Here is a 27,055-nt window from a genome sequence, read left to right as displayed (position 1 = left end):
ATTATTCAATAAGTGCTCATTGATTACCGCTTTTCTGTAAGAAACTACGAGGAATAAAAAAGATAGGTGGTCCCAGGTAAATAGTTTACAACTTAAAACAAATAAGACATTTTGCTAAGAAGTATATATAAGGCAATAGATATGAAAAAGTGCATAGAATTTGAGGGGGCTAAGTCACCATCAGCTCTTGGATACAAAAGACTAAGCTGTCACCAATGAGGACCTTGGCAGATGAAAGTGAGAATAGAGGATTTTGGGAGAGATTGTAGGGGTTAGAATCCATTTCCATAGAATGGAATTGAAGGGCTTCTCAATGGGGAATAAGGCATTAAAGGATTTTAACCAAGGGTTCTGTGCTTAGAAGTACATTCAATGTAAAGATTTTCCTTTGTAATCTAATGTATTTTATTTTATGCATTGAAAAGTATTATCATGAGGAGTTTGTAGGCTTCTTCAGACTGCAAAGATTAAGATCCTTTGTGAATGTTATTTTACTCAATACCTTTCTAAAGTTTAATTCCAGTTGAGTTGACATTTTGAATATTATTTTTGTGGTTGTTCTATGTCAGCATTTCTCAAAGCATTCTTCAGAAAACCTTGGGGTTCCCTAGGACTTTTTTCAGGGGATCTGCAAGGTCAAAATTACTTCTGTAATACTTCTAAGACTTTTTTTTTCTTTTCATTTTCATTCTCATGCTTGTACAGTAGATTTTCCCAGAGGCTACTAATATAGGATGGCACCATCACTCTGAGGTATTGCTTTGATTCTTATATTAATTAATAATGAATTAATAATGAATTCATAAATGTTTGAAAGTGTTTTAATTTCAACTATAGTAAATATCCATGAATATAAATAACTGATATAAACATAAGCTCTTTCAGGTCCGCAGTGACTTTTAAGAGTGTCAAATGGTTCTGTAACCAAAAAATATGAGAACCACTACTTGATGCCCTATGGAAGGGTCCACTGAACTTGGAAGTGAGTTTGGAGAAGTAAGTAGAATTATGACTGGATTCTCCAGTCAATTGTGGCACAGCAGGTGGAAGGCTGTTCTGCACTGGTTAAAACTCTGAATCATTCACAGATGCTTGGAGAGAATGTCATGTCTCCTCACTGAGCCTCTCTACCTATACAAAGAAATGAGGTACATTCCAGTGTCCTTTTGGGCGTTAAATTCATTCTGTAATTGAAAGGCTGTGTCACTTGGTCAGCAAATCTTTTCTATAAAGTATCGAACTGCAGATATTTTAATTCTCTGTCAGAGCTACTTAATTCTGCTGTTGTAGCATGAAAGCATTCATAGATAATATAAAAATGTATGAACATGGTTGTGTTCTGAGAAAACTTTATTTACAGAAATAGAAAGTGGGTCAGATTTGGCCCTTGAACTGTAGTTTACTGACCCTTGGTTTAGAGCAAAGGCTCTGAAATCAAACTTCCTGTGTTTAAAACCTGTTTGTAACACCTATTAACTATGTGATCTTATGCAAGTTACCCAACTTCTTCATGACTCAATTTTATCATTTGCAATGTGGGAGTAATCATAGCACCTATCTCATGTAGTTCGATGCATAGTAGTTGACAGTGCTTCGTCTCTGGCAAGCATTGGATAAGAATGAATTCATATTATTGGAGATAACCAGACTCTAAATCATTATGCTTTGAAGGATCCTCTCCCAGGAGCTTCATTACTACCTGAGTACTGAGCCAGTCTCTGTTCTCCTCTCTGCTCATTTTCATTGGTATGTGGCTCATCTGCGTAACACATGCAATCCAAGGACTTTCAAGAAACCTTTGGAGAATAAAAGGAGGAATTGATGACTCCTTGAGGTGTTACAGTTCCAATCACTGGGCTTACATAATTGCTGACAGAGTTGGCTGAGTATTGGAGGAAGTAAAAGTGACTCCAAGGTTCCAGTAAAATAGTGGTCATTTATTTTCCTCTTTAAATCTAGAAATGACACAGTAGGCATTTGGACACAAGACCTACCTTACTGCCTAATGTGCAGAAGCAGTGCCCCAAAGTTTGCTGTAGCATTGGTGCAAGGATAAAAAAATACCTAACTTAAGGGCATGCACAGCCTAGGCTTTGTCATCAGATAGAGCTGGGTTCAAGGTCTGGTTTGGTACTGCATTGGACCTTACAAGCTCTGTAGCCTTGGGCAAGTGATTAAATCTCTCTGAGCTCCAGCTTCCTTAGCAGAAAATAAGATGATACTATCTACAATACAGGATCGTGCGAGGATTGCAGCAAATGAGAGAATGCCCCTTAAGTCTTTGGCAAAGTGCCTAATGCAGAGTAGCTATTATTATCTTTATTATTATGTAGGATTTAGAATAATAAAGTAAAATAATGAAAGGGGTAAATTGGGAAGTTGAAGAGGGCTATTCAGTGGGAAGTCATTTTGGTTTTGGGAAGATTCCTAGTCATAAAGACATGTGTTAGACAATACTCATGTGAGTGGGCCAAAAACAAAACAAAACAAAACAAAACTCGAGGACTGTATTTGTAACTAATTGTATAACAGGTTATTTTAATTTCTGTTCTGTGGAAAGTGTAAAGCATTCCAACAAAGGGTTTTAATGTATTTTTTTTTTTGCACCCATGCTGTTGATTGCTAAATGTAATGGTCTGATCATGATGCTGAATAAATGTGTCTTTTAAAAAAATGTCTTCTCTTCCATTATCTTTGGAAGGATTATGATGTCCAACTGGATTACAGTTTTAAAAGATTTTGGGGTCAGGTGAAATACTTAATTGGGAATTAAGCAAATGGGAACAAAAAGAGATCGGGCCAATATTTTTTTCTAAGGAGCACTTCTTACTCAAATATTTCAACTTTTTTTTCTTCTTCACAGTTACAGAGAATGGGGCATGGTGTCATAATCTTATGCTAATCACAAATGAATTAGATAAGGAAGATAAGAGAATTATCTAGGGAATAAGTGGATATTCTTGCTTTCTTACTTGACCAAATATATGAGCAATACTGTTCCGAAGATTCCATAGAAAGGGCCAAATGTGATGAAATAGCGGATGTAAAAACTGCTGACCCAGACAATGTCCTGCAGAGAGAAGTGCCTGAAAGTTAGATGCTCTGAACACAATCTCATTTCCCCTTCATTGGGCTAGGATCCCTTCATGTACTGGCTAAATCTTATGTCTTGCTATTCAAAAAGCTCTATCTGGAAGAGACTAAGCATTTTCATTTCCCATTTTCTACTTGATTTAGCTTCAGAGAATGAGTTGTTACTCACCCTCCAATATCTTCCGAGGTACATCACTTGCATGGATTGCAGGTTGAAATATACTGGCATGAGGAGGGGAAGCCCAACTGAAAACAACAATAATAACAAAAAATGTGTTGAACAAATGAGTAGAATGTGTCCTCAGTGCAAGTCAGCAGGGCTCTTTCTCCTTAACATGCCACCCTTCAATGTTGCCTCTGAGAAAGACAGCAAGCTTGAGATCCAAAATGGGATATTTTGATTCTACGAGGCTGAACCAGGAATTTGGTTCAAGCTCCCTCAAGAAGACTAGGGAAGCTTTCAAGATTTGAGTCATTCTTGATGGGGGCATCCTAAAAGAGCTTTTGCTGTGAGCTTTCAAGTTATCTCAAGGTCTATGGAAACCTTCCATCCTTCACAATCCTCAGGATAGGGCCTGGTCACAATATGTCAAGGTAGCAGAAATAAAGAAGCTGTACTCCTTTCTTGGCTTAAGAATCATTTACCTGCCTTTCCCCCAGGATCAGTGAGGCCAGAGCACAAACAAGTCTTATGGAGAACCTTTGGGTTTTGACAGACTCTCTCCTTGACCACACTTTAGTCAGGTCCTCTGAGTCCTCTTCTAGACTAGGCTGTGCCCACCTGCAAACTCTCAAACTATGTAACCTCTCAGCACAAACGATTTCTTCCATCCCACATACTAAGAAACTTGAAGAAATACTAGCATAGTTTCTAACAGCTCAGGGCCACATCCCTGGGAAGCCTTTCTTTTCTTAGAGCATTTATGTTAGAAATCTTACAATTGTAAATGCTTTCTCTGTCCCTCTGAGATGTATCTTCTATGACCCAGAAATGGCTTCCTTAAGGACTTTATTCTTTTCTTCTTGTAGGTGTTTAGTCTTTCCACAATTAGAGTCCTAGATTCAAGACTCTTTGATTGGCATCCTGTCTTCCATCCTTATCAGAGCATTTCCTTCCCTACCCAATATCCAGAGTGATGAAATGCCTATTAAAGATTCCTATTTGCTTCTCCATTTTTCCTTTTCACTTTTCCACTCCAGCAAGTCTAAAAGAAGGCATTCTGCTTTTCTCAGTTATAAGATAACATGGGCTGGTCTCTCTGTGAGAGCACACCAGTCATGTCTTCTAGCTTGACTACTGCTTGCTTTAAGGAAATGGAATGATAAGGAATTTGGCTTCAAGGAGACTCACCCATGTAGAAGTAAAGGTGCTGCTTTTCATAGTCAATGTATTTGATTTTCTTCTTGCCATACTGAATGGAGAGAGAATAAAACTTAAATAAGAGACAATACTTCTGGCCATTACACTCGAGGACATCTGTGTGTTTGTGAGTGTCTAAAATCTCTACAGAAAAAGCCATCTGATCAGAGTTCATTGGTTGTTGAACTTAAGGCACTAGAAGAAGCAGAGGTGGAGTGGGGAGAAATATTGTGGCATCTTTTTGCCTTAATTAAATATGAACAATTCTTGTATAGATGGTTTATTCCATTTGACTATGTGGATTATGATCATTTTTTAAAAATTTTATTACCATAGAAGCCATTTTGAGATTTTTTTTGGTCCTTCTGTGGAGTGGTGATTGAAAAGGCACATTTCTGATGAATTTTTCTAGCTCTTCTTTAACAGTGGTGTTTACAATTCTGCTTGAAGCTCAGTCTCTATCTACATTCATTCAATAGATACCATGTGATAAAAGATACAGGCATGGCTTCCCCTATCTGTTCCATCTTTCCTCATTTGTGTTCTGATCATGGATCTCATGCTGTAATTTACTATTTGTAAAGCACAGTGATATTATATATATCAGTACTGGAAATTTGATTTATTTTCTATGGGTCTCCTTCATTCATTTAATCTGTTCTCAGTGCATGAAGACAGAAAATACCTTGAGAGGAGGAATAAAAGTAATGGTTATATCTTCAATAACTAGCAGGCACTCAATAAATATTTAATTGAATGAATGAATGGTAAGTCACATCCTGCTGTATATTTTATCTGTATATTCACTCAGTTACACTATGGGCAAGGTTTGACTCTTGCTTTCCCCATTCTTTTAATACTTTCCCACCTACATATAGATTTCTTCTCTTATTTGGAAAGTAGGTCTGATCCTTTCTTCTCATATTGTTATAAATAAAAGAAATATCATGGTGATGACATAATAATAGCTATTTGCAGTTACTCTCAAACTTCCAAATATTTAAGTAGTAGGAAAATGGAAAAGGAAATACATGAAGAAAGTTTGGGAGTTAGCAAAGCTAGGAGAAAGGCTGTTTTTTTAATTACTCTCAAACTTCCAAATATTTAAGTAGTAGGAAAGTGGAAAAGGAAATACATGAAGAAAGTTTGAGAGTTAGCAAAGCTAGGAGAAAGGCTGTTTTTTAAAAAAAAATATATTTTATTGATTTTTTACAGAGAGGAAGGGAAAGTGATAGTCAGAAACATCGATGAGAGAGAAACATCTATCAGCTGCTTCCTGCACACCCCCCAACTGGGGATGTGCCCGCAACCAAGGTACATGCCCTTGACCGGAATCGAACCTGGGACCCTTCAGTCCTCAGGCCAACGCTCTATCCACTGAGCCAAACCGGTTAGGGCGAAAGGCTCATTTTGAGTGTCATTCCAAAGGAGGATGCTAAGTCTTCCAGGAGCATAGGAACTGGCACATAGAAGATTTAATTAATGCTTGTTGAAAGAATGAATGTTTGAAGAAAGTAATAGAAATATTGACAATAAAATGTGAGAATGCAAATATTCTAGACTCATCAGAACTATTTTTTGACGTGAAACAACTGAATTTTAGAGTATAAATAATTTTAAGTAATGTTTTGTGCAGTAGCTTTGAAATTATGTTATATAGATCCCTAAGATGCTAGGGATATGTCCCAAGAGCAACTGTAAAACTTGGGGAGGTGGCCCCAATAATTTGTGAAGCCCTAGAGAAGCCCCTTCTGAAGAAGGTCAAGCTGCTTCATGAACTTCAGTGAGACAAATCTCTCTTTGTCAGGGGGGATGATAAATCAAATGTCACAATTTTAGTGATGAGCATGAAGGTCACAAACATCAGAGAGGTCCAATTTGTTTGTGGAGTCATGGTCAAAAGCAACTAATTCACAATCACAGCCATGGATTTTGTTTTTCAAAATATAGGCAAGAGAATTTATTTCCTAATTCAGATGGAAAAAAGAGTACTACAAGACCCAGACAGCAACTGACTAAGCTAGATTCTTATTTTTATAAAACTCCAGAATAGTCATAGTCCTAGGAACATAGCAGATTCTTCCTAAGTACCCAACTCCCAGGATCCATGTCCTCAGACCTCCTCAATTGAATGAAGACTTCAAAGAAACTTGTTGATTGTCCTTTACATGATGACATTAAGTGAGGTTTTTAAAAATATCAACCATTGAGAAATTCTGGAGTTGACTTTTTCCTTCATTTTTCTATATTTTAAAAAATATAAATTACAGGTGTGGTCTCTAAGTATCTTAAGAAGCATTTGGGCTGTGGTTCATGTGTAAATGTACCAAAATAAACACAAACTAAAGTGAATAGCATTGTTTCTTCTAACTGAGATAGAATTAGTTGAAATAATTAGAGATTTAGATATTTGTACTTTAGTGCTTATTGAATGTACTGACCTGTTTCCCTGAGTGAATGTCTCTATATTCTTGGAGAGTCATTGCTGACCTCACATCACCTGGTTTTACTACCTAACATTAGCATATGTTGCTTCAAAGCTAGTGACAGGAAGTGGGCAGGTATCTGCTTGTCATCAGGATTGCTCAAGCAGAGTGATATGAGCTTTATTTCTTACACTAGGAGGTTGTACTGAATGACTTTTAAGGACATAAGAGTCATGCACTCCACACCTCCTAATTTTACAATCCCAGGTTCAGTTATTTCAAATCCACATCCTGGACTTAAAAAGAGAGATTTTTCAGAACACGTGTGAAGTTGGAAGCTCTAGCTTGATCTTTCCAAAACAAGGCAATAGGCCTTTCTAAGAACATCTTCTAGAAACTTCTAGAAACCACTTCTAGGAACTTCTGTTAGCCAGGACTTCTAAACGTACCTTGATAGGTTGCAAATCTCCAACCAGGAAAAGTGGACCCACATCAATATCTGGGTCTTTTGGGTAAATGTTTGGTTTTGTGTGATGTTGGAAATGTCGGTGATTCCACCATTTCACTGACAGGCCCTGAGGAGAAGAGAGGATTCATTAGTGGTGGCAAGATTTCTCTTTTGAAATGCCCTTCAGATTAGAATTTTTTACATACATCTCCAAAGTCAAAACAAGATATTTGAGCTTCTCAAACTTGCTCCCACTGCTGGGTCACAGAATGATTCACTGGACAGGCACTCTCAAAGCCTACAGACAAATACTCATCTGAGTCAGGAACATAAATTCAGGCTCAACCAACACCTGATGGTGAAAAATTATAAGAATCTGGTGAAATGAAACAATTTCCTATCTTTCTATTTTGATTCCCATTAAAAAAAATTCTGGCCCTAGGTGGTTTGGCTCAGTTGATAGAACATTGGCCTGCAGACTGAAGGGTCCTGGGTTTGATTCTGGTCAAAGGCAGTTACCTTGGTTGCAGGCTCCTCCCTGGCCTGGGCCCTGGTTGGAGCTTGTGCAGGAGGCAACCAATCAATGTGTTTCTCTGACATCGCTATTTCTCTCTGTCTTTCGCTCTCTCTTCCACTCTCTCTCTCTCTCAAAAAAAAAAAAAAAAAAAAAAAAGGAAAAATATTCTTGGGTGAGTATTAAAAAAAAATTCTTATAAAAAAAATTCTGGATGTAGGTGGGGCAGAGAGTAGTTTTTCTATTTAAAAATCTAAAAGGAAACCTCAGCTCTAAGACTTTAATTAGTTGTGTAGAAAAAAATGGCCCCAGGAATTCTACTTCAAAGAATATTTCAAAGAATATGGATTTGAAGTGATCTCCTGGGGAGCTTGGCTCAGATCATTGCATGTCCAGACTTCAATGCTCTCATCCTATCTAATAAAGAGGGAATATGCAAATTGACCATCACTCTGCCACAAAGAGGGAAGCACCCATAGCCACAAGATGGCAGTGCCCAGTCCCCTCAGCCCCGCCACAGTCCCTCAGTCTTTTCAGCCCAGCAGGGCGGTGGTGGTGGGGGGGATGGAGTGGCAGGTGCACAGTGCGGCCGGACCCACCCTCAGCCCCCCAGCTTCCCAGGGCCGGCCCGAGGTGCAGGCAAGCCTCGGATGTTGACTTGTCTGCGCCTCAGGCCAGCCCTGGGCGGCTGGGGGGCTGAGGGCGGGTCCAGTTGCACCATGCTCCTGCTGACCCCCCAGCTGGGCTGAAAGGACTGTGGGACTTTGGTGGGGCTGAAGGGACTGGGCGCCGCCATTTTGTGGCTATAGGCGCCGCCATCTTTGTGATGGAGTGATGGTCAATTTGCATATCCCCTCTTTATTAGATAGGATTTGACATCTCTCAATAACTGGCCAATACATGTTTTAGATCTTCACTAGCCAATACAGTACCCATAGCCATATGTGGCTATTGAATATTTGAAATGTGACCAAATTAAGATGGATTGTAAGTGTATAATACATACTGAATTTTGAAGATTCAAGATAAAAAAAATACAAATATCTTAATAATTTTTAGACTGATTACCTATTGAAATGATGATATTTGAATACATGGAGTAATAAAATTACCTTTTAAAATGTGGTTATTAGAAAATTTAAAGTGACTTACCAGGAACACACTATACAACTATGGTAAAAGAGATGGCTTTGTTTTAAAAATCTGTTAGCATTGCCTTCCCATAGTCTTCACTGCAGTTTTCTCTTAGCAATCCAAGCCCTCAATCATCAGGAGCAGTATTCTCTTTTCACTTCTAACATTCCCTAATGTCCTTCCAGTGGAATCTCTCTCCAGTCCAGTGCTCTTTCCTGAATCTCATGCTTGAATGGGAGATCACTTTCAAAACATTTCCTTTGGTGTCTTATGACATCTCAAACTCAACATGGAGTCATCAGTTTCTGTTCCCCCTTTTGGGGCTCCAATGGACTCTGTATTTCTCCTATCAAATTGGACACCACCCACTCACTCTTACAATTGTGTATTCACTCATTTATTCACCCACTCATTATGTACTTTGAAGTTTGTCCCATGTATCAGATACTGAAGTAGGCAATATTTAGAATATAAAGATAGACATGATAAGATGGGATTCCCACATTCATGAAACATATAATTTAATAAGTGCAGGAGACAACTAAACAAGGACACTGTGATCAGCAATGGTTCTCTCTTTCAATTAAATCCTCTGGTAGCCAATATCTTGGCCTCTTCTACCAGCTTACTATACCCTTCAGCCAACAACTATCTATGGAAATTGGTAATATGAGAGACAGGGTTTGATTCACGAAGGTCAGAGAGTGTCTGCTCAAGGTTGTGGAACTTAGAACAGTGGTCAGAGTGGTGTGGGTGTGATCTAAAGCAGCTGGCTCCTCCCCGGCTCCTCTGTCTGGAAGCTACAATTTCTGGAGATAAGGGAGAGAGTGATCCCTGGGGAAGTAAGGATTATCAACTTCGTGCAAAACAGGCTACTGGGCACCTAGTTCCATATAGGAACCACCCTAAGTCATTCTTCATTTTCACATTATGTCCTTTCTTAGGACAGTAGCCAGGGTTTGGACTGAAACCATCCTGAATCTAAAGTCCTGCTACTAGGTGTGTGCCCTTGACCAATTTTATCATCTGTAAAATGGATGAGGTTACCAGAAGGATTACAGGAAATACCATGCTTGACACTCTTCCTCCCAAAATGTTTTAGGATGTAGTCATGGAAACAACATAAGCCAGATTTTTAAGGAAGGTTTTAATTTCAACTATTCTGCTTCTTTAACTCTATAATAACACCTGATTCTTATAGTTTGCAAAATATGCATATGGGAGTGAGGGGTGAAAATATGTTACAGGGAGTCCATTTTGATTTTCACATTGCACAGAAGTCCAAAATGTATGCAGACATTTCGTGGTTTATTTTCAGAAACACTATTTTCTTATGCGAGCATGGCAAAGACCAAAATGTATTTATTTTTGCACAGCTGGTGGATGAGAATTCCAAAGAATTTCAATATCTGTGCCTTTTCCAGGTGGGAGGAGGGTAAATTAATGTGAAATCAAGCTTTGAAATTTAAAATTGTCATACATGTACAAAGCGGAGATGTTTGCTGTTCATGGGATAATTTTCTTTGTCCCCCTCAACACCCCCCGCCTCCCCGCCAGCCCACCTTTCTTCCTCTCCTGTGCATAGTTGAAGCCTATATTAGTTTTGCCCAGAAATCACTAGTTTTGCCTGAGTGCACTTGATTTGCTTTTATTTACTTTTAAAATCTTTATTGTTGAAAGTATTACAGATGTCTCCCTTTTCCCCCATTGATCCATTATAGACCACTCTTGATTTGCTTTTAGAGCCATTTGCCATTTATTTACTCTGGTTATGAGTCATCAAGATTATATTCAAAATTGTTTCTGGAGACACAATTTATAACAAGAGAGCTGTGTGCAAATTTGGATCAATGAGAAAGCAGTAGTTTTTTAAAAAGTACCAGCAAGGGTGGAGTTGATTAAAATATTCCATTCACTGGCACCAAATCAATTGTCAATTATCTCCAGAGCAGATGAGTCTCATTTTTCCTCTGACTACCTCAGAGTAGGGGAGGGAGGCTGAGAGGGTACACTACCTGAATCCCACAATGCTATAAAGAACTATCTCTGCTTTATTTCTGTGTTAAAGATTTCTGAATGAATCCCAAAACACTTCATCTAACACTAGTGGATAAAGGGCCGAATAGTGTACTTACAGGAATTTTCCCATTAAACTTGTTACATAAAATGACAATATATTATTCCTTCTAACCATGTGGGGGAACAGATATTTATGACCTTAATCCTGACTCAATTCTCTGTTATTTTAAGGTATTTAAGCCTCATTTTGCTCAACTGAAAACAGGGTAGGATTAGATGGTGATTCTAACCAAGTATCTTCCAATTCAATATGAAATCACTTCAATAAGAAAAAACAAAGAGGCTCTGAAGTAGGGCTTATGAGTTTCTCCTACGAGGGTCTGGCTTGAATGGAAGGATTTGGCTTAGTGAAAGGCTCAGAGGCATTTCCTATCTTCCTGAGCCAGAGCACATAGTCATCAAATCCTAGAATGTCATAGAAAAGCAAAGATCAAATTTATCTCCTAATATTACAGATGACAACACTTGAGGGCCAGCAATAGAAAGTGAAGCCCTCAAGGTCACACAGTGAACTTTATCAGAGTCAGGACTAAGAGCCATTCTTAGCAGTCCTTGGTTGGCTTCATTCATTCATTCAATCATTAATTAATAAATAATTAATTCATCCATCCATCCATTCATCCACTCATTCAAGAAATGCTCATTGTAGAACTACTATGTGCTGGACACTTTGCTGGGTGCTGCATTGCAATGGTGCACAGGACACTGTGGCTGCCCTTCTGGAGCTTATGTTAGTGAGGATAAGACCAACTGCCATCATGGACACCTGCTTTTTCCAGCAGACTGGGTTTTGCAACCTTCAACTCTTGACCAAAGCCATCTGAGCTTCCTTGCCCACTCTTCCTTTCTCTTCATTTTTATCTATTCTTCTGCACCGTTTCCTTTATTTCTTCACAGCCACACCCTTTTGAGACTATTCAGGTTTGCTGGATTCCCCTAGCTTCCCAGCAGTAAATGTTCAGAGCCCTCCTAAAAATACTCCTATTTGTAAATTTATAGGACATATCTTCATTTTTAAAGGCACAACCCTTCTTCTGTGAGGAGTTCCTTAACCGGGTGCCAGGGATTGGGTCAAAAGCTTACTTGGGTAAGAAAAAATGTTAGAGCTTCTTAAATAAAAATAAACCCTTATAAAAATTTAAAATTCTATTTTCAGCATATATATTATAATGTAATCTTACATATTTGCATATATGCATAGTATCTACACTGCTAGTATATTTATTTTCAGGGTGTGCACAAACATTTTTTAATGATCTGAGTGCACAAGCAAATTTGGAAACCACTGCCTTAGAAAATGACCTTTGAGAATTTCCTTCTACTCCCTGAACATCCTGTACCTTGAGATGACACATCACAAATCTGTGCATCAGGTGGTTCCACTTGGACTTCTTAAATATGGAAAGATGACCTGTGTCATGCTGCAAAAATGAACTCTGGGCCTAGAAGAGATAAAGTTGTTAGAGGAGCTGAGAAGGGAAGAAAAATTAACAAATGAGTCCACTACTTGATTCAGGAGCCCTTTTGGGAAGAACAGTAGGAGATTTCGTCTGACCTCAAGGCAAATGCGCTTTCTATTTCCCACACATAGCACATTCTTTCCTGCCTCTGTGCCTTTGTGCAGGTGGTTTCCTCAGCCTAGAATGCTCTCTTTGCCACCACCATCAAAATCTTCCAGTGTGGAGTGGAAAGAGCATGGCCTTTGGAGTCAGGAAGATTTGGGTTCTAAACCGTTCTTCACCACTTTTGAGCTGCAGGATTCTTGGCAAGTTATCAATAGCTCTGAAACTCGTCCTTCATCTGATAAGCAGGGATAATAGTACTTTACTCTTTGGGCTGTTGTGCAACATAAATACATGTAAAGTTCCTGGCCAAAGTTTGCTTCTTTTCTTGCTTCTAAAGTTGCTTTTTAAGGAATCGTGCAATGTGGCTTTCAAGAAAAAAGTTAACATAAAATATTCTGGAATTAACATTGATGTTAATTCCTCATAAAACCTTCCCCATTTGTCCCATTCAGAATTAAATGCCTCTTTCTGCTCCAACAACACATGCTTGTCCCTCTCCTTGGCATCAATGTCATTCTGCCATGTAATATGTTTCAATGGCAATCTTCCTCACTGGATGATTCATTTCCAAGGGCAGGGATCAGGTGCATTTCCCTTTGTGTCCAAAACTCAGTGTTGTGCTCATAGAAGGCTATGTTCAAAGATTCATACTTTAGTCAGCAAAGATTTATTGAGTCTACATGCCAGGTGTTGGTTGTCATTTATGGCAGAATCTCTACGTTCTTATTCTCAGACTAGAGGCCTGGTGCATGCATTCCTGCACTGGTGGGGTCCCTCAGCTTGGCCTGTGGGGATCCAGCCAAAACTGGCTCTCCGACATCCCCCAAAGGGTCCCGGATTGAAAGAGGGTGGTTCTCGGGTGATGCACCCTGGAATCGGGCTCCCTCCTCTCTGGTTCTGGGTGCGTCACCCGAGAACTGCAGCTGCCAAGTCACAGCAGCCTGGCAGCTCCTGCATTGAGTGTCTGCCCCCTGGTGATCAGTGAATGTCATAGCTACCAGTCAGATGGTCGAACGGTCGGCCGGTCACTTAGGCTTTTATATATATAGATAAGATGTATTCTCTGCTCTTGAAGAATTCATGGTCTATGCATTGATAAATGTTGGTTGGTTAATGAATGAAAAATAAAGATGAATGTTACGTGACTGAAAACTGAACTTCTGTGGACAAAATTGGGTAAGAAGTAGCAACTGTCATAAATTAAATATTTGCATTATGCCAGTGATTGTGCTAGGTGTTGTTCACATTAACTTGATTAGTCCTCCTCAGAAGATTTTTATAAAAAATTGTTATCCCCCCATTTTACAGGCAAGAGAACTTGGGCCCAGCAAGGTTTGATAATCTGCTGGGTCAGACACCAATGAGTAGCTTGCCAAGAAGTATCCAGCAGCAGCTGACACCAATCTAAAGAGAGAAGAAGAAATTCTGAACCTTTCCCAAAGCCATTGTCTGGGCTTAGGATACCTGCTTACCTGAGAAATTGTGAGGAGAAAGGAAATACATATTGTAATTGGCCAGCCATTGCCAAAATGCCACAGCATTAGCCAAGCCAGTGCTTCCAAAATCAAGATCTGGATGAGGTGAAGGGAAAAGAACCCCAGGTTGGCACTGAACATGTTCATAGCCTCTACTGTCCTCCGCAGTTCTTGGAAATCTTCCACCAACTGAGCCTGTGAAATATTCAAGGAGGAAATTAGTTCTTTCAGGAGAAAGAAAGCTCAAATGATCATAATTACTAATATATTTTATTAACTTATTAATACCTTGATTTTATAAATAGAAATTTATTAGTATTAATACACTTAATAGGGCAGAATTAAAAACAAAAAACAATGAGCAAAAAAAATCCTTTGAAAAATGTTATGATAATTTTTTTTCTCTAGAAAGGAGAAGATGAGTAGTTGTTTTTCAACTGTCCTCAAGCTGCATGAAACTTAGAATTAATGTTTTTTTTGAGGGGCGGTGGTGGTCAGTAAAGATATACAAAAGTCAGCCTGGTCAGCGTGGCTCAGTGGCTGAATGTCGACCTATAAACCAGGAAGTCACGGTTCAATTCTCCGTCAGGGCACAGGTGGGCTCGATCTCTAGTGGGGAGCGTGCAGGAGGCAGCCGATCAATGATTCTCTCTCATCATGCTTCTCTCTCTCTCTCCCTCTCCCTTCCTCTCTGAAATCAATAAAAATATATTTTTAAAAAAGATATACAAAAGTCTAACAGTTGTTTTTGAAACCATCGGTATTATTTCAGGGGTTGACTGATTTCTGGTTATGCTTTGGAGAACTTTGTTGTCTGTATGGATCTATGTTACCATAGATACTGGTACAGTTTACAAGTGATATTTTACAGTTTTAAAAAAGTATTTTTATTGTTGACAGTATTACAGTTATCCCCCATTTCTGCCCCTTTGTCCCCTCCACCTGGCCCCTGCCCCACCTCAGGCCTTCACTTCACTGTTGTCTGTCCATAGGTTATGCATATATGCATATAAATTCTTTGGTTAATCTCTTCCTGCCCTCCCACCCTCCTTCCCTCTGAGATCTGTCAGTCTGTTACACTGTCAGTTTATATGTTCAAAGGGCTGGTTCATAGACTATGATGAAGATAAACAGATATAGGTCACTTAGATTAGCTCAATGGATAAATTCCCTGTGAGCTGCTCAATAGATCCCCAGAAACAAGACAGATCTCTAGTGGCATTAGAGTGTCTGCTTGTTGGAAAGGTCCTGGTTCTGTGCACATGCACCAGGCATATGTGCATGTGTGTGTATGTACAATGCTAGCCTCCATTGTCACATCATACTAGAGAGCCAGTGCAAAGACTGGGCAGAAATATCTCTTAGCTTAATGACTATTATGAGGTTGAAACCAGGCCTGTTGGGAAAGTGACCAGAGTATAAGAAAGAACAGGATTGTTCTGATGTAAGAAAGAAATTTGAAATAAAAAAGAGCTAGGAACATAATTCTAGATGTCAAACAATTTCATTTAAAAATTCACTTGCCTGGGAAAAGTCTGGATGGGCTCATCAATGAGGCCCTCATCAACCCTGGAATCTGGAGGCCAGAGATAATTTTAATAGGTCATCTCTAGAGTGCCTCAGAGCATGGTCATGTTTTCCAACCTATTTATTTACAGAGACAGGGTTGCCAAAGCCCAGAAGAGTGATTGGTCTGAAACCATCAGCAAGTCAGTGACAGATGCTGGATTTAAACTTATGCTTCCTGACACCCATTTTTGTGCTTAAACACTAATTGTCTACATATATATCTCGGTAAATACAAGATAATCATTCATTGTCTAAAAGAGTGTTGATCTCTGGGGGTAACCCTAAATTTTCTTTAGGTTTATATCTATCTGTACTTACATATGTATCTTCACATAGATGCACTAAAGAAAATTTATGGTAGATCGTTACCTCCAGAGAGCAACACTCTTTTAAAAAATGAACACTTATAGCTCTTAGCCATTAGTGGGAGTTTCTTTTCCCTAGAGAATATTTTTGGGAAAAACAAGCTTTGCATTATCTTCCTCTTTTAACTCAGGGCCTCCTGCCCTAAGTGATATTGAGTTCATGATAATGATAGCATATAAAATTTATTGAGCATTTACTGTGTTCCTGACACTGGTCTGAGCATTTAAATGCCTTTTACTCTTTCCATAATATCCCAATAATGCTGATGATGTTGGTTCTATTGTTGCCATTTTACAGAGAGAGAAGCTGAGCTGCAGAGAGTTTTGGTAACTGGCCTAAACTCATACAAATTATGGCAGGGCTAGATTGTCCAAGCTGTCTGCCCTCAGAGCCCACCCTTCTGAACGCAGAGCCATGCTTCTTGACACACACAGCCTTGTGGGATGCACATGGATCTAAGCAGTGGTTCTCAACCTTCCTAATGCCACGACCCTTTAATACAGTTCCTCATGTTGTGGTGACCCCCAACCATAAAATTATTTTCATTGCTACTCCATAACTGCAATTTTGCTACTGTTATGAATCATAATGTAAATATCTGATATGCAGGATGTATTTAAGTGACCCCTGTGAAAGGGTCGTTTGACCCCCCAAAGGGGTCGCGACCCACAGGTTGAGAACCACTGAGTGAGCTTAAGTGTTTGTCTCAGGTCTACACATAACCAGTTCTATATCCTCAGATTCTCCCTGGACCTCTGTGAGTTTGATTCCTCATTTCTTAAAGTGGAAATATAATCCTTATTCTACCTGCCTCACAGTGATAGATGTGGTCAGCATTTTGTACAAATTATTTCCAAAGAATTATAAAGTGCAAGCTGTTTATTAGCTGAAATCCCTTTAAGCTTTATGTAAAATCATCCTGGTGATTTTTAATCTCATAGAGACCCTGTCCTTTGGAAGACAATGCTCAGGTAGCCAAAGTATTGGAGGAAGAAAGAGTGATGTCCTTCCTTGGGAATCCCTAATGGATAGAGGTCAGAAAAGAGTGACTTGGAATCTCGGTACTTCAACACACCAGCTGTGGGACATTCAGAAAGGAATTCATTTTCCCTGGACTATAATTTCCCCAAATCTCAAAAGGGCAGTAGTCAGAATATAGTCACATCTTTGATGCAACAGCTATTTATGTAGTTTCTATTATATGTCTGATCCTGTGCAGATGAGTCCTGAGGACATAAGCCACATAGACACAATCTCTTCTCTCATGGAACACAGTGTATCAGGGAGCATAGACATAGACATTAAACTAATAATTACAAGCAGTCACTGGCAAAAATTATATGTATAAATTACCTGGCATGGAGTAGGTGTTTAGAGACATGGAATTACTGTTTGGCACAGGACCAAAAATTCTATTCCTTTGTTTCACAGAGGTTTCAGAGTTCTGAGTGGGAGGAGAACATTGTTTGGAAATATGTGGCATCCACTTATTCACACTACTGCAGGTCCACCCAGGCATGATGGCTGGGTGCTCACAGAAAATGATAAGTTGAACCTGAAGTATACCTTGGCCCCATCCCTCCACATACTCTTGAGGCCTGAGACATCACTCACGTTTTTGTTTCTCTCCTGGCTGGGCTCTCCTGGGGCAAGCTCTCCAATGAGCAGTGGCTTAAGGTACAATCGTGCAATGTCAAGCTCCAGGTGCATGGCTCTGAAGACATCCTGGAGACCAGAGGGAATTGTTAGAGGCTAGAAGAGACATGCTTATCTACAGATTAGTCCCTTTCCTGACCTCACCCTGTGCCCATCTTGAGAACCAGTACAGACTCTGTTGTAGAGAATTTGCATACAATTCCTGGCTGATGCTTCAAGTGGACTGAACAAAATTACCCTTGGAAATACTCTATGAAAGCTGGAGATCCACCTACGGAATGCACTGATTCACTAGGCAAGTCCAATGCAGCCAGATTTTTCCCAAGAATTGGAAGAGACCTCTATTTATTTGATTGAGAACCAGAAGAAATAGTGGCTTGAGTTTATGGGCCATGATAAATCTTTCAAGTCCAACATCATGCTTGGGGTTGAAGTTGCTTACACTAGCTAAGGCATGCAGCAATCAAGACTGGCTATGCAGATCATGTCTTCCATCCAAGTCTGCCTCTGGGTTCTTAGCCAAGGACCAGAGGAATGGGGTTCTTGAATTAAGTTATTTAAAAAACAAAAACAAAAACCACAAAGTTGATAATGGTTGTTTAAGAAAAATATGGAAGAAAGTGTGGGAGTATAGCCCTTGAGCTCTGGGTTATCTGGAGTAGCACACTCTTGGCTAAGTTTGTCACTGATCCTAAAAACATGAGGCAGTATCTGCAGGGGCTTGTGGCAGTCAGACACAGAATTGAGTTGATCAATTCTACTTTTCCATCTCAGGTCCCTTGCTAAGTAAAGATTTCAAATGGCTATGAGAAGCAGCAGTGGTTCCTATATCATGCTTATATTTGGAAGTGAGAGACATCCTCTTCCTTTGGGGATTTAAAGTTTTGGAGGGAGGGAGATTTTCTAAGAGGAAGATGCTGGACTTTCTGCTATTATGGCTTTGGGGATGAGGGTGATTAAAAATGAAGAAATATAAACAAGGTTGTAACTTGAATACATGGAAACCATACACATTACTCTGAGTTATGTTGCTGCATAGTACTAATTAAGTAGACACAGGAGCAACCTTCCTATATATAAATCCTAGCTTTGCCACCTACTAGCTGTGTAGTTGTGGACAAGTCTCTTGACCTAGTTGTACTTCTCTTTTCTCTAACATGAAAGTGATGATAATAGCTGCTCAAGTCAGAAAAGAATTATATGTATTAAGTGAATTAATTAGAATATGGTTGGCAGATAGACAATTCTCAATATATGTTAGTTATCTTTCTTGTATATCTCTAGTGATAAGAACTTACTACTTATCTTCTCTGCATACAGCAATTCAGATATTTTATTCCTATACTCCAATTTCTAATGTGTTGTGAGCTCTCAATTATTTTGCTAAATATGATAAATTCACCATCTTTAAATCATAGAGCAACTTTAGACATAGCCAAGAGCTACATACCCTACTTATAAAAAGGTGCTTATATAATGAATAAGGTTAATTGGAAATCTGCAATATCAACTCTTTGGATTTATTTTGCCTAGATTCACTGATGTGAAAAGAGATTTGTATCTGCTAAAAGCAGTCCAAGCTTGACTGTCCATTCTGCTTCTGCACACCTCCTCTAACCCCCTTGGAAAATGCCAAACTATATGATTTGAAAGGTGTTTTTTATTGTCACATTCAATGATTCTGAAACTTAGTTCCCCTAACCATGAAGAGAATCATTTAGTGATTAAAAAGGTGATTAAAGTATTTCCTGATGATCTAGACTGAAAAATCATGGTCTGCTTGCAGTTTGGGAGCAGATTAGAATGCAAAGCATTCTGATTGATAAAGATCAGAGTGTAAAGGAGAGGTAAGCTATTGAAATTTCATCTTAGTCTGAGCAGTCATCCAAAGTCCTGGAACAGTGTGCTGACAATCACATTCCTCTGGGTTCAGTATTTCTTCTGACCCCCTGCAAGGTTCAGTACTGTGATAGCAGGTACTGAAGACCTACACAGTGCTCCAGAACAGTAGGCATTGCCCTGCTCTGTGGAATTCTTTTCATTGTATTGATGGGCAGTACAATAAAAAAATTTAGCTAGTCTTAGAATACTTGATTTAGAAGAATTTCCTAATAGAGACTGAATGTTGAGTCAGTTGTGAAATCCCCTCTTGAAAGACCTGCAAAAACGAGTTTTGTTACCAACATTCTTGGGCAAGTATGTTCTTGCTGAAGGAAGGAGAGGGGATAAAATGAAGGGGAAAAGAGATACTGCCAATATTTATTGAATGTATCCTATGTACAAGGTGCTCAATGGGCCAATTCACAATCATCATCTTAGTGCTGTGGGGTTTCATTGATTCTGTTGTAAAGGTAAAGAAACCATGTCTCAGAGGGGAGAAATGTCTGGCCCCAAATGCCAGAGTGAATAGTAGAGTCAGGATTTGAATTCAGGGCTTTGTGACTTTAAAGCCACGAAGCTGTAAAGCTCCATTCCAGCCTTAACATGTACATATATTTTTGAAAGACCTCTCAAGAGAGGAGCAACATCATGACACTTAGTTCCTAGAACTTTTCAGGTTATATTGTAAGCAACCTGTGTCTCCACCTCTTCTCCAGTGATATTTGAGTTTTTTGAAGATTGGGACCATGTACTATTGATTACATTATACGTACCATCTATCAGTATGCCTGGAGTATGGCATGTGATCATGTATGTCTAATGGATAAGGGAAATGAATAAATGAATATAGAGTTTTTCTTTTTAATCCTCACCCAAGGATATTTTTCCATTGATTTTTAGAGAGCATGGAAGAGAAAGAGAGAAACATCGATGTGAAGGAAACACATTGATTGGTTGCCTCCTGCACATGTCCCAACCAGGGCCCTGGCTGAGGAGGAGCCTGCAACGGAGGTACAAGCCTTTGGAGGTCAAACCCAGGACTCCTTGGTCCACAGGCCCATACTCTATCCACTGAACCAAACCGGCTAGGGCTGAATATAGAGTTTTTATAACAAGTAGAAAGTTGGGATCATCAAAGTGTCAAACTCAGAGGATATAGTTCTTAAGCATTACTGTCTTCTTCCTATCCACTGTCTCTCTCATTTTCTGACCTTTCTGCTGCTTTAGCCTCTCCATTTTCATCTGTTAGCCTTTTGAATTTCTTCTCAACCATCATCTGTACTTCTAAACCTATTCATAAATTTATATCAAAATTTATTATTTTCAAAAACAGTATACACACAGGAAAAATGTGATTTTCACAACTAGCTTGGAAATCCTGATAATTTTTTGCTGCTTTTTAATGGGGGACAACAAGATGTGCTTTACTGTAAAAGCAGTATAATTCCTAGTGGAAGAGAAAAGTATGTAATGCCAGAGACAAAATCTTGCCTTTACAATTCAAGTACTGTATCCAGGTTGTGCCCTGCATGAAGGCACCCAGCCAGGAGGGAATGTATGGGCTGAAATTCAGCCAGCACTCTGCTTGCCAATTCTTCAGCTGCAACCACCCACAGTCACAGTGCAGGCTAGTAGGGGAGCAGGCTGGTTTATATTGGGAAGATTACTTAGTTTTTTAAACCTTCATCTTTTTTTCTAAATGTGAATAATACTACTACTAAGAAACTATGTCTGCCCCATAGTTTCATTAATTCCTATGTTCATTTATTCAGTCATTCCAAAACCGATTGAGAATCTAGATAGGTGGTTAAGTTTTGGAATCAGACATCATTAAATGACTGCATTTTTGTATTATTTAATTCATCTGAGGTGGGTTTAAATTTCCCAAAATTCAGGAAAGAAAAAACTGATGACAAATGTATGCATGAATCGCAAAACAAAATCACTAGAACCTTGATTTACTCACTTCAGAAAAGCTCATCAGAATATTCAATGCCCAACCACAGACACCCATTACCACCTCTTCGAGTAATTTCTTCTCTTCTCACCCATTTCAGATTTCATCTGCTTCAAAGCAATGGCTAGAACAAGTTTGCCTCATATTTTGGGTAGAGCATGAGTTGTGAGAAGGCCGATTTGTGAGGAGAATGCAATTTTTACTATTTTCTTGGGAGAGAACCAATTTGGAGTAGAGAATGTCACATGAACCCACCCAGATTTCTTTTCGTCCTCAGGGATAAGCAGAGAGTTATTTTTCTCACTGCAACTCATTCTATTTCTTGAGAACTTTCAATATTTGAAAACTCTTCCTTATACTAAGATATTTTTTCTATGATACTTTCAGCTGAGCTCCAGCCCAAACTATCTCTCTCTTTCCACTCTCCCTACAAACCGGCTCCCCTGTCCCATAATAGATATCACCACCTAGTTACCTAAGCCAGATATCCATAAGTCAGTTTAGAGTCCTTCATCCTATTTACTTATGCAGTCACTCATAAGTGAATGAATGACCTTTTATGAGGAGGATGAAGGCTTGGGGAAGAGTCGCTGTGTAAATAAATTTTTAAAAAAAGGCACGCACTCTGGACAGGTGTAGTCATGAGTCCAGGGGCAACACAAAGAGACTATTTTTGGGTCCACATTTTCCTTTCAGGGCATAACCTACAAAGACTTCTCAAGTCATATTGAGAGTATTGGATATCAAGGCCTCTGACTTTGTTCTGCCCTCCTTCCCTAGAAAGCATGGTGCCCTCCACCTTGTACCCTCTGTTTCCAATAGATGGCACCCAATAGAATCAGGATTTCTAAGCTGGTAGTAAACAGAAAGTAATAATCACACCCCGGAGGCTATGGATGTCGGAGATATGAATAGTTGTAGCTACAATGGAATGGAACTTTATTAAAGTGTCTGACATTGTTCTGAACATTTTACAAGCATCAGTCCCATTTACCATAAACCAGTTAGATGGGTAATGCTGATGGTGAAGCTGAGGTGCAGAGCATTCCAATAACTTTCCTGGGTTCGTTGAAGGACCCCAAATCCCAGGCTCTCCATACACTGAATAGTCACAGCATGTTGTGGATGTCAGAATTTTCCCAGCACCCTCCCAATCTTCTTGAGCCACCTTCCCTTGGAGAATCTTTTCTCTGAACATTTATGGATTCACTTTCCTAATGTCTGAGGTCCATGACTGAACATGCTCAGGATTTTCATTCTCAGGATATGAATCCTAAGGTGGCATGAGTATTTTCCCCTGTGGTTCTGATAGTTTCTATTTTATTAATCAATTTTCCTTGTTGGCTAGAATTAGATCAGAATCACATCTTTTCCTAACTTCTGGGAGATAAAAATTATCAGCAAATTAGAGATTTATCATCTGAGCTGCCTCTAGCTTAGAATTTATCCATGATTTTCATGGTGGCTGAGACCCACGTCTTTGCCAACACATCCTCTGAGTTCATTCTATGACTTGAGTTAGGAAAGCAACAACCATATTTTCTCTGAGTTGTGGGAATGCGGGAAGGGATACTTAGGAATCTGTAGTATTTTTTATTCCATTTTGTTTTTGTTACTTTCTCTTTCTATTCTTGCACACATTCTTTCCACCTCACTTCTATCCTCAGCTCTCTGGATTCCTACCCATCATTTATCTTCCTGATACAAAAGTACTCCCATCCCTTGCTACAAGCACATGCTCATTTTCTCAATAAAAGGTTGAACTTTGTTTAAAAAATATGTCTGATGGAAGTGTTGGGTATGTTCAGAAATGTATTTGCCTGACTGTAGAATCAAGATATGAAGATGGTGGAAGAAGAAGAACCTGAAACACATATTAATTTTCTGATTTTGGGTTAGTTAGAACTTTTTCTAATATGTTTTTATTGATTTCTAGAGAGAGAGAGGAAGAGAGAGGGATAGAGAGATAGAAACATGAATGAGAAATATCGAACATCTGCCACCTGCACTCCCTCTAGTGGGGATTGAGCCCACAACCTGGGCATGTATCCTGATTGGGAATTGAACGGTAACCTCTTGGTTCCTCGGCAGACACTCAACTGCTGAGCCATTCTGGCTGGACAAGGTTAGTTATATCTTTTTACTCTCATTTCTTCAACTGTGTAATGTGGGCAATAAAATTTCTAATTGGCAAAAAGTAATCTTCCTTATAGAATATTTTAAAAGGGCTTCCTAAATGCATCTAAGGATTCAAAAGACCTTCCTATTAAATGTTACATGGAAATTTTATTTGTAAGGACTCAGCTACAAAGGTTTTTATGGTAAAACACCTCCCTGATTTCAAAATTTGGCAATATTACTTGGTGGCTGTGTGCATTATTTGCCTCTTTGAACATTAACTTTCTCATCTGTAATATGGAGATGGTATCCACCTTCCCCATGATGAGGTTTAAGTGAGGTGATGCATTTGAATGTGTCTAAGGTATTCTAGGCATCCAATAAATGTTACACTATTTTATTTCCTTTGCTGCTTTGGTGTGGGAGGGTGATGAGGAGAAGTAGTGAAGGAAAGTGGAAGATTGGAAGCTAAGAAAGATAAGTTTTTGAATCTGAGCTCTGTTGTTGGGTGACCTTGGGCCAATCAGTTATCCTCTCTGATTTTAATTTCTTCTTCCATAAAAGTGAGTTGTATTACCTCTTTGACACTGAATGAGCTTCAGGACACAAAAGAGCTCTGCAAAGCCTAAAAGCCTATGTAATTGTAGGCTTTCACCATTGTTATTAACAACATTTTTACTAGTATGCTTAACAGATGAATCACTGACTTTCTTTTAAACACTCCAAATTAAAGAGCCTGAGAAATTTATACTCGGGTACATTTTCCCCCCCGAGATTTTACTCACCTATTTGTAACTTTCTTCTTACAAAACAGCAACTCCATTTCAAAGCAAAACACCAAGAACAAAACGAAAACCAGAATACACAAATATAGTACCCACTGTCAACATCTGAGCTCATCCCAAAACTGATTCAGATAATAGCTAGACCTTGAGGCTTATGTTGCTTCCGAATCCTTGCCGGATAGGAATCCTGAAAAATTAGTTTGGGAGGAGATGAGCTGTTGTGGAGCTTGAGCACCTACTTGACATGCTTTTGGGAAGAGAGTCAAGGTCCCACCCAGCCAGCAGCTGGAACAGAGAGAGGATAGAACTTGGCGTTCCTTACCGTGGCATCTTCCCCCGCATAGTGGTTGAGAACCCGCCGGCCACCTGGATGTCGGTCTGCCCAGCTAGTAACATCGTAGACCTTGCGATTGATCACCAGCCACTGGTCGGTCTCCTGATTGTGTCTCTGGATCTCCTGCCAACTGTACAAGTTGAGGCTCTTTCTAGGTGTGTCACCTTTCTCATCTGCCTCCTGCTTTGGGGAGACCTTTGCTTTCCCGTTTGCTTCTGGTTTGTCGTTTGCCTGATGCTTCTCCTCCAGGGGCAGCTGACTCTTTCCTACAAGGATCCCATTGCCTGCATGCTTTTCTTCAATCTTCATCATCACAGAAACCCTGAGATTTCTGGGTTGACTCCTGAAACTTCTAATCCTCACCTCTTATTGGATCATAAACTAATCCCTCTTTCCCTTTTATTCCATTTGTAGTATGATGCCTGCACAGAACACTTCTTTTTAGCTTAATTTTCTCTTCCCAAACTTGATGGTGAACATATCCCCAGCCTCTCACTTTTGTCTGTCCTGAATCTTTTCTACCCAGATGGAGGTTGAACCACCTTTCTCTCCTCACTTCTCTCCCTGCTGGCTGGTCTCTTAGCAGCATCTGTCACCATTAAGTCCTTAAGTAAAGAGTTGTGACCAATGGTAGTCCGGCACAATGTTGTTGCCCGCCCCCCACCCCCACCCCCAGGAGGAGGGGCTAGGCTCTGTCAAGTAACTTTCTGCTCTGCATCAAGGTGGGTTGGGTTCCTAGCTCTCTGAATGAAAACATTTAGATTTCTTAATTCAACATGTGAGCAGAAGCTTTCAAAATCTCCAGGATGACATGAATGCTTCATGAACTTGACAGCTATTTCTTCCCAGGGCTTTTAAACTTTTTAAAAATACTTTTTGTAAAGGTTTATGTTTACCAAAAGAGCATGTCAACAGTAAACCAGTTTCTCTCTTTTATTTCCCTTTGAAAGCTGTCCAAATCTGTCCACACACCTGAAAGTAACAGCCACAGCTGTTTGCTAGAACACATGATTTATTTACAAAACCCTGGTCATGTGCTTTATCTGGTTGAATCCTCACATTAACCTTTTGAGGGAGATGCTGTTAGTGTCTCATGTTCCAGGTGAGAAAACACTGGCTGAAGACCTCAGGTAAGATGAGCCACAATCACCTTATCAGTGAGAAGTAAATCCAGATTTTCTGATTCCAAGTCCCGAACTCTTTCCATTCGGTTCTCTGAATCTAGGGTCTAGACATAACTTGACTTGGTGGTTTAGAAATGAGGTGAAGAAGAGATTACAGGGTGATGGTGGTGGTGTTGTCTTAATGTTAAAAAGAAATAATAGAAAAAGCCTATTTTCATATTTAGAAATTGATACTGAGTAAATCATCAGTGCTTCAGCCCAAGATTTATGTACTCAGGGATTTATTCCAGTATGATTTATGATTTATAAATGTTAAAAATCAGCAATGGCTTAAATGTCCAACTATAAACAAGGCTGTTTTTTTGATGTATAAATGGAATATTATATATATATATATATGTATATATATAATATTTAATTACATGGACTAATGTTTGCAAAATATGAAGTAAAAAATTAGTAAATAATATTCTGCTCATGATTGGAGAAAAAAATGCTAAAATATTGGCATTAGTTCTCCCTGTTATTAAAGTTTTTTTTCGTTTTTTATTCTGTGTGGTCCTTTAAAATTTTTTTTTTTTTTTTGCAAATGAAGACATGTTACTTTTATAATTTAGATAAAGCAGGATTTTGTTTTCTTAAATAGGGAACACAAGAAAGAAAGAAAATGCATAGATTTTGGAGCTAGAAGAATCTGGGACCATATTTGAGCTCTTCTACTTATTAGCTGTACAACATGATGTGAATTACTTTACTTCTTTGGTTTTTCATTTTTCCATCTGTAAAGTGAAAAAATAAACACAATTCTCAGAACTACATTAAATTAACATAAGTGTTATGGTATTTACAGAAACCCTCAGTAATTTCCATAATTTCTGTATGGAAGTTTTATAAATCCAACATAAATACATTTGGTATTCAGAAGCTACATATATAAGTCCAGGATAGCTCTGGAATTTCAGTATAAGTGAAGTTTGAAGACAACAACCTGGTTGGAAGTTTGTGGGAGAGGGAGTTCAGGGAGTTGTGCCTGCTTCGATATCAAATAGACTTATAAAGACAGCTCCTCATTTCTTTAAAACATTTGTACTTGTTTTGTACAGTCTCTCTGAAGGCCAGGAGACTGTTTACAATCCTGGAAATAACAAACTTTGGAGCCAGAAATATCTCA

At 39.1% G+C, this 27,055-nt stretch overlaps 1 protein-coding gene across 5 annotated transcripts in view; it reads right to left on the bottom strand.

The window, feature by feature from the left end:
* The window catches only part of LOC102248818 (fatty acid desaturase 2-like protein FADS2P1), a 30,769-nt gene extending 5,434 nt beyond the window's left edge, over nucleotides 1-25,335 (bottom strand). For 3 of the 5 annotated variants that reach the window (XM_005885144.2, XM_014532440.1, XM_014532442.1), the window contains exons 1-9: nucleotides 24,749-25,335; nucleotides 17,644-17,754; nucleotides 14,092-14,289; nucleotides 12,395-12,496; nucleotides 7,329-7,454; nucleotides 4,445-4,505; nucleotides 3,263-3,339; nucleotides 2,973-3,070; nucleotides 1,700-1,796 (exon numbers count right to left, since the gene is read on the bottom strand). In XM_005885144.2, coding sequence (XP_005885206.2) covers nucleotides 1,700-1,796; nucleotides 2,973-3,070; nucleotides 3,263-3,339; nucleotides 4,445-4,505; nucleotides 7,329-7,454; nucleotides 12,395-12,496; nucleotides 14,092-14,289; nucleotides 17,644-17,754; nucleotides 24,749-25,072 — 1,194 coding nt within the window. In that variant the 5' untranslated portion in view covers nucleotides 25,073-25,335. The remainder of the gene's footprint in view (nucleotides 1-1,699; nucleotides 1,797-2,972; nucleotides 3,071-3,262; nucleotides 3,340-4,444; nucleotides 4,506-7,328; nucleotides 7,455-12,394; nucleotides 12,497-14,091; nucleotides 14,290-17,643; nucleotides 17,755-24,748) is intronic. The other 2 variants (XM_014532441.1, XM_014532439.1) reach the window with 2 other exon arrangements.
* Nucleotides 25,336-27,055: the final 1,720 nt, after the last annotated feature.

Source organism: Myotis brandtii, unplaced genomic scaffold, assembly GCF_000412655.1.
Source record: "Myotis brandtii unplaced genomic scaffold, ASM41265v1 scaffold892, whole genome shotgun sequence".
Taxonomy (NCBI): Eukaryota; Metazoa; Chordata; class Mammalia; order Chiroptera; family Vespertilionidae; genus Myotis; species Myotis brandtii.
The sequence above is the reverse complement of the archived record's forward strand: the minus strand, read 5'-3'. Positions and strand labels throughout refer to the sequence as shown.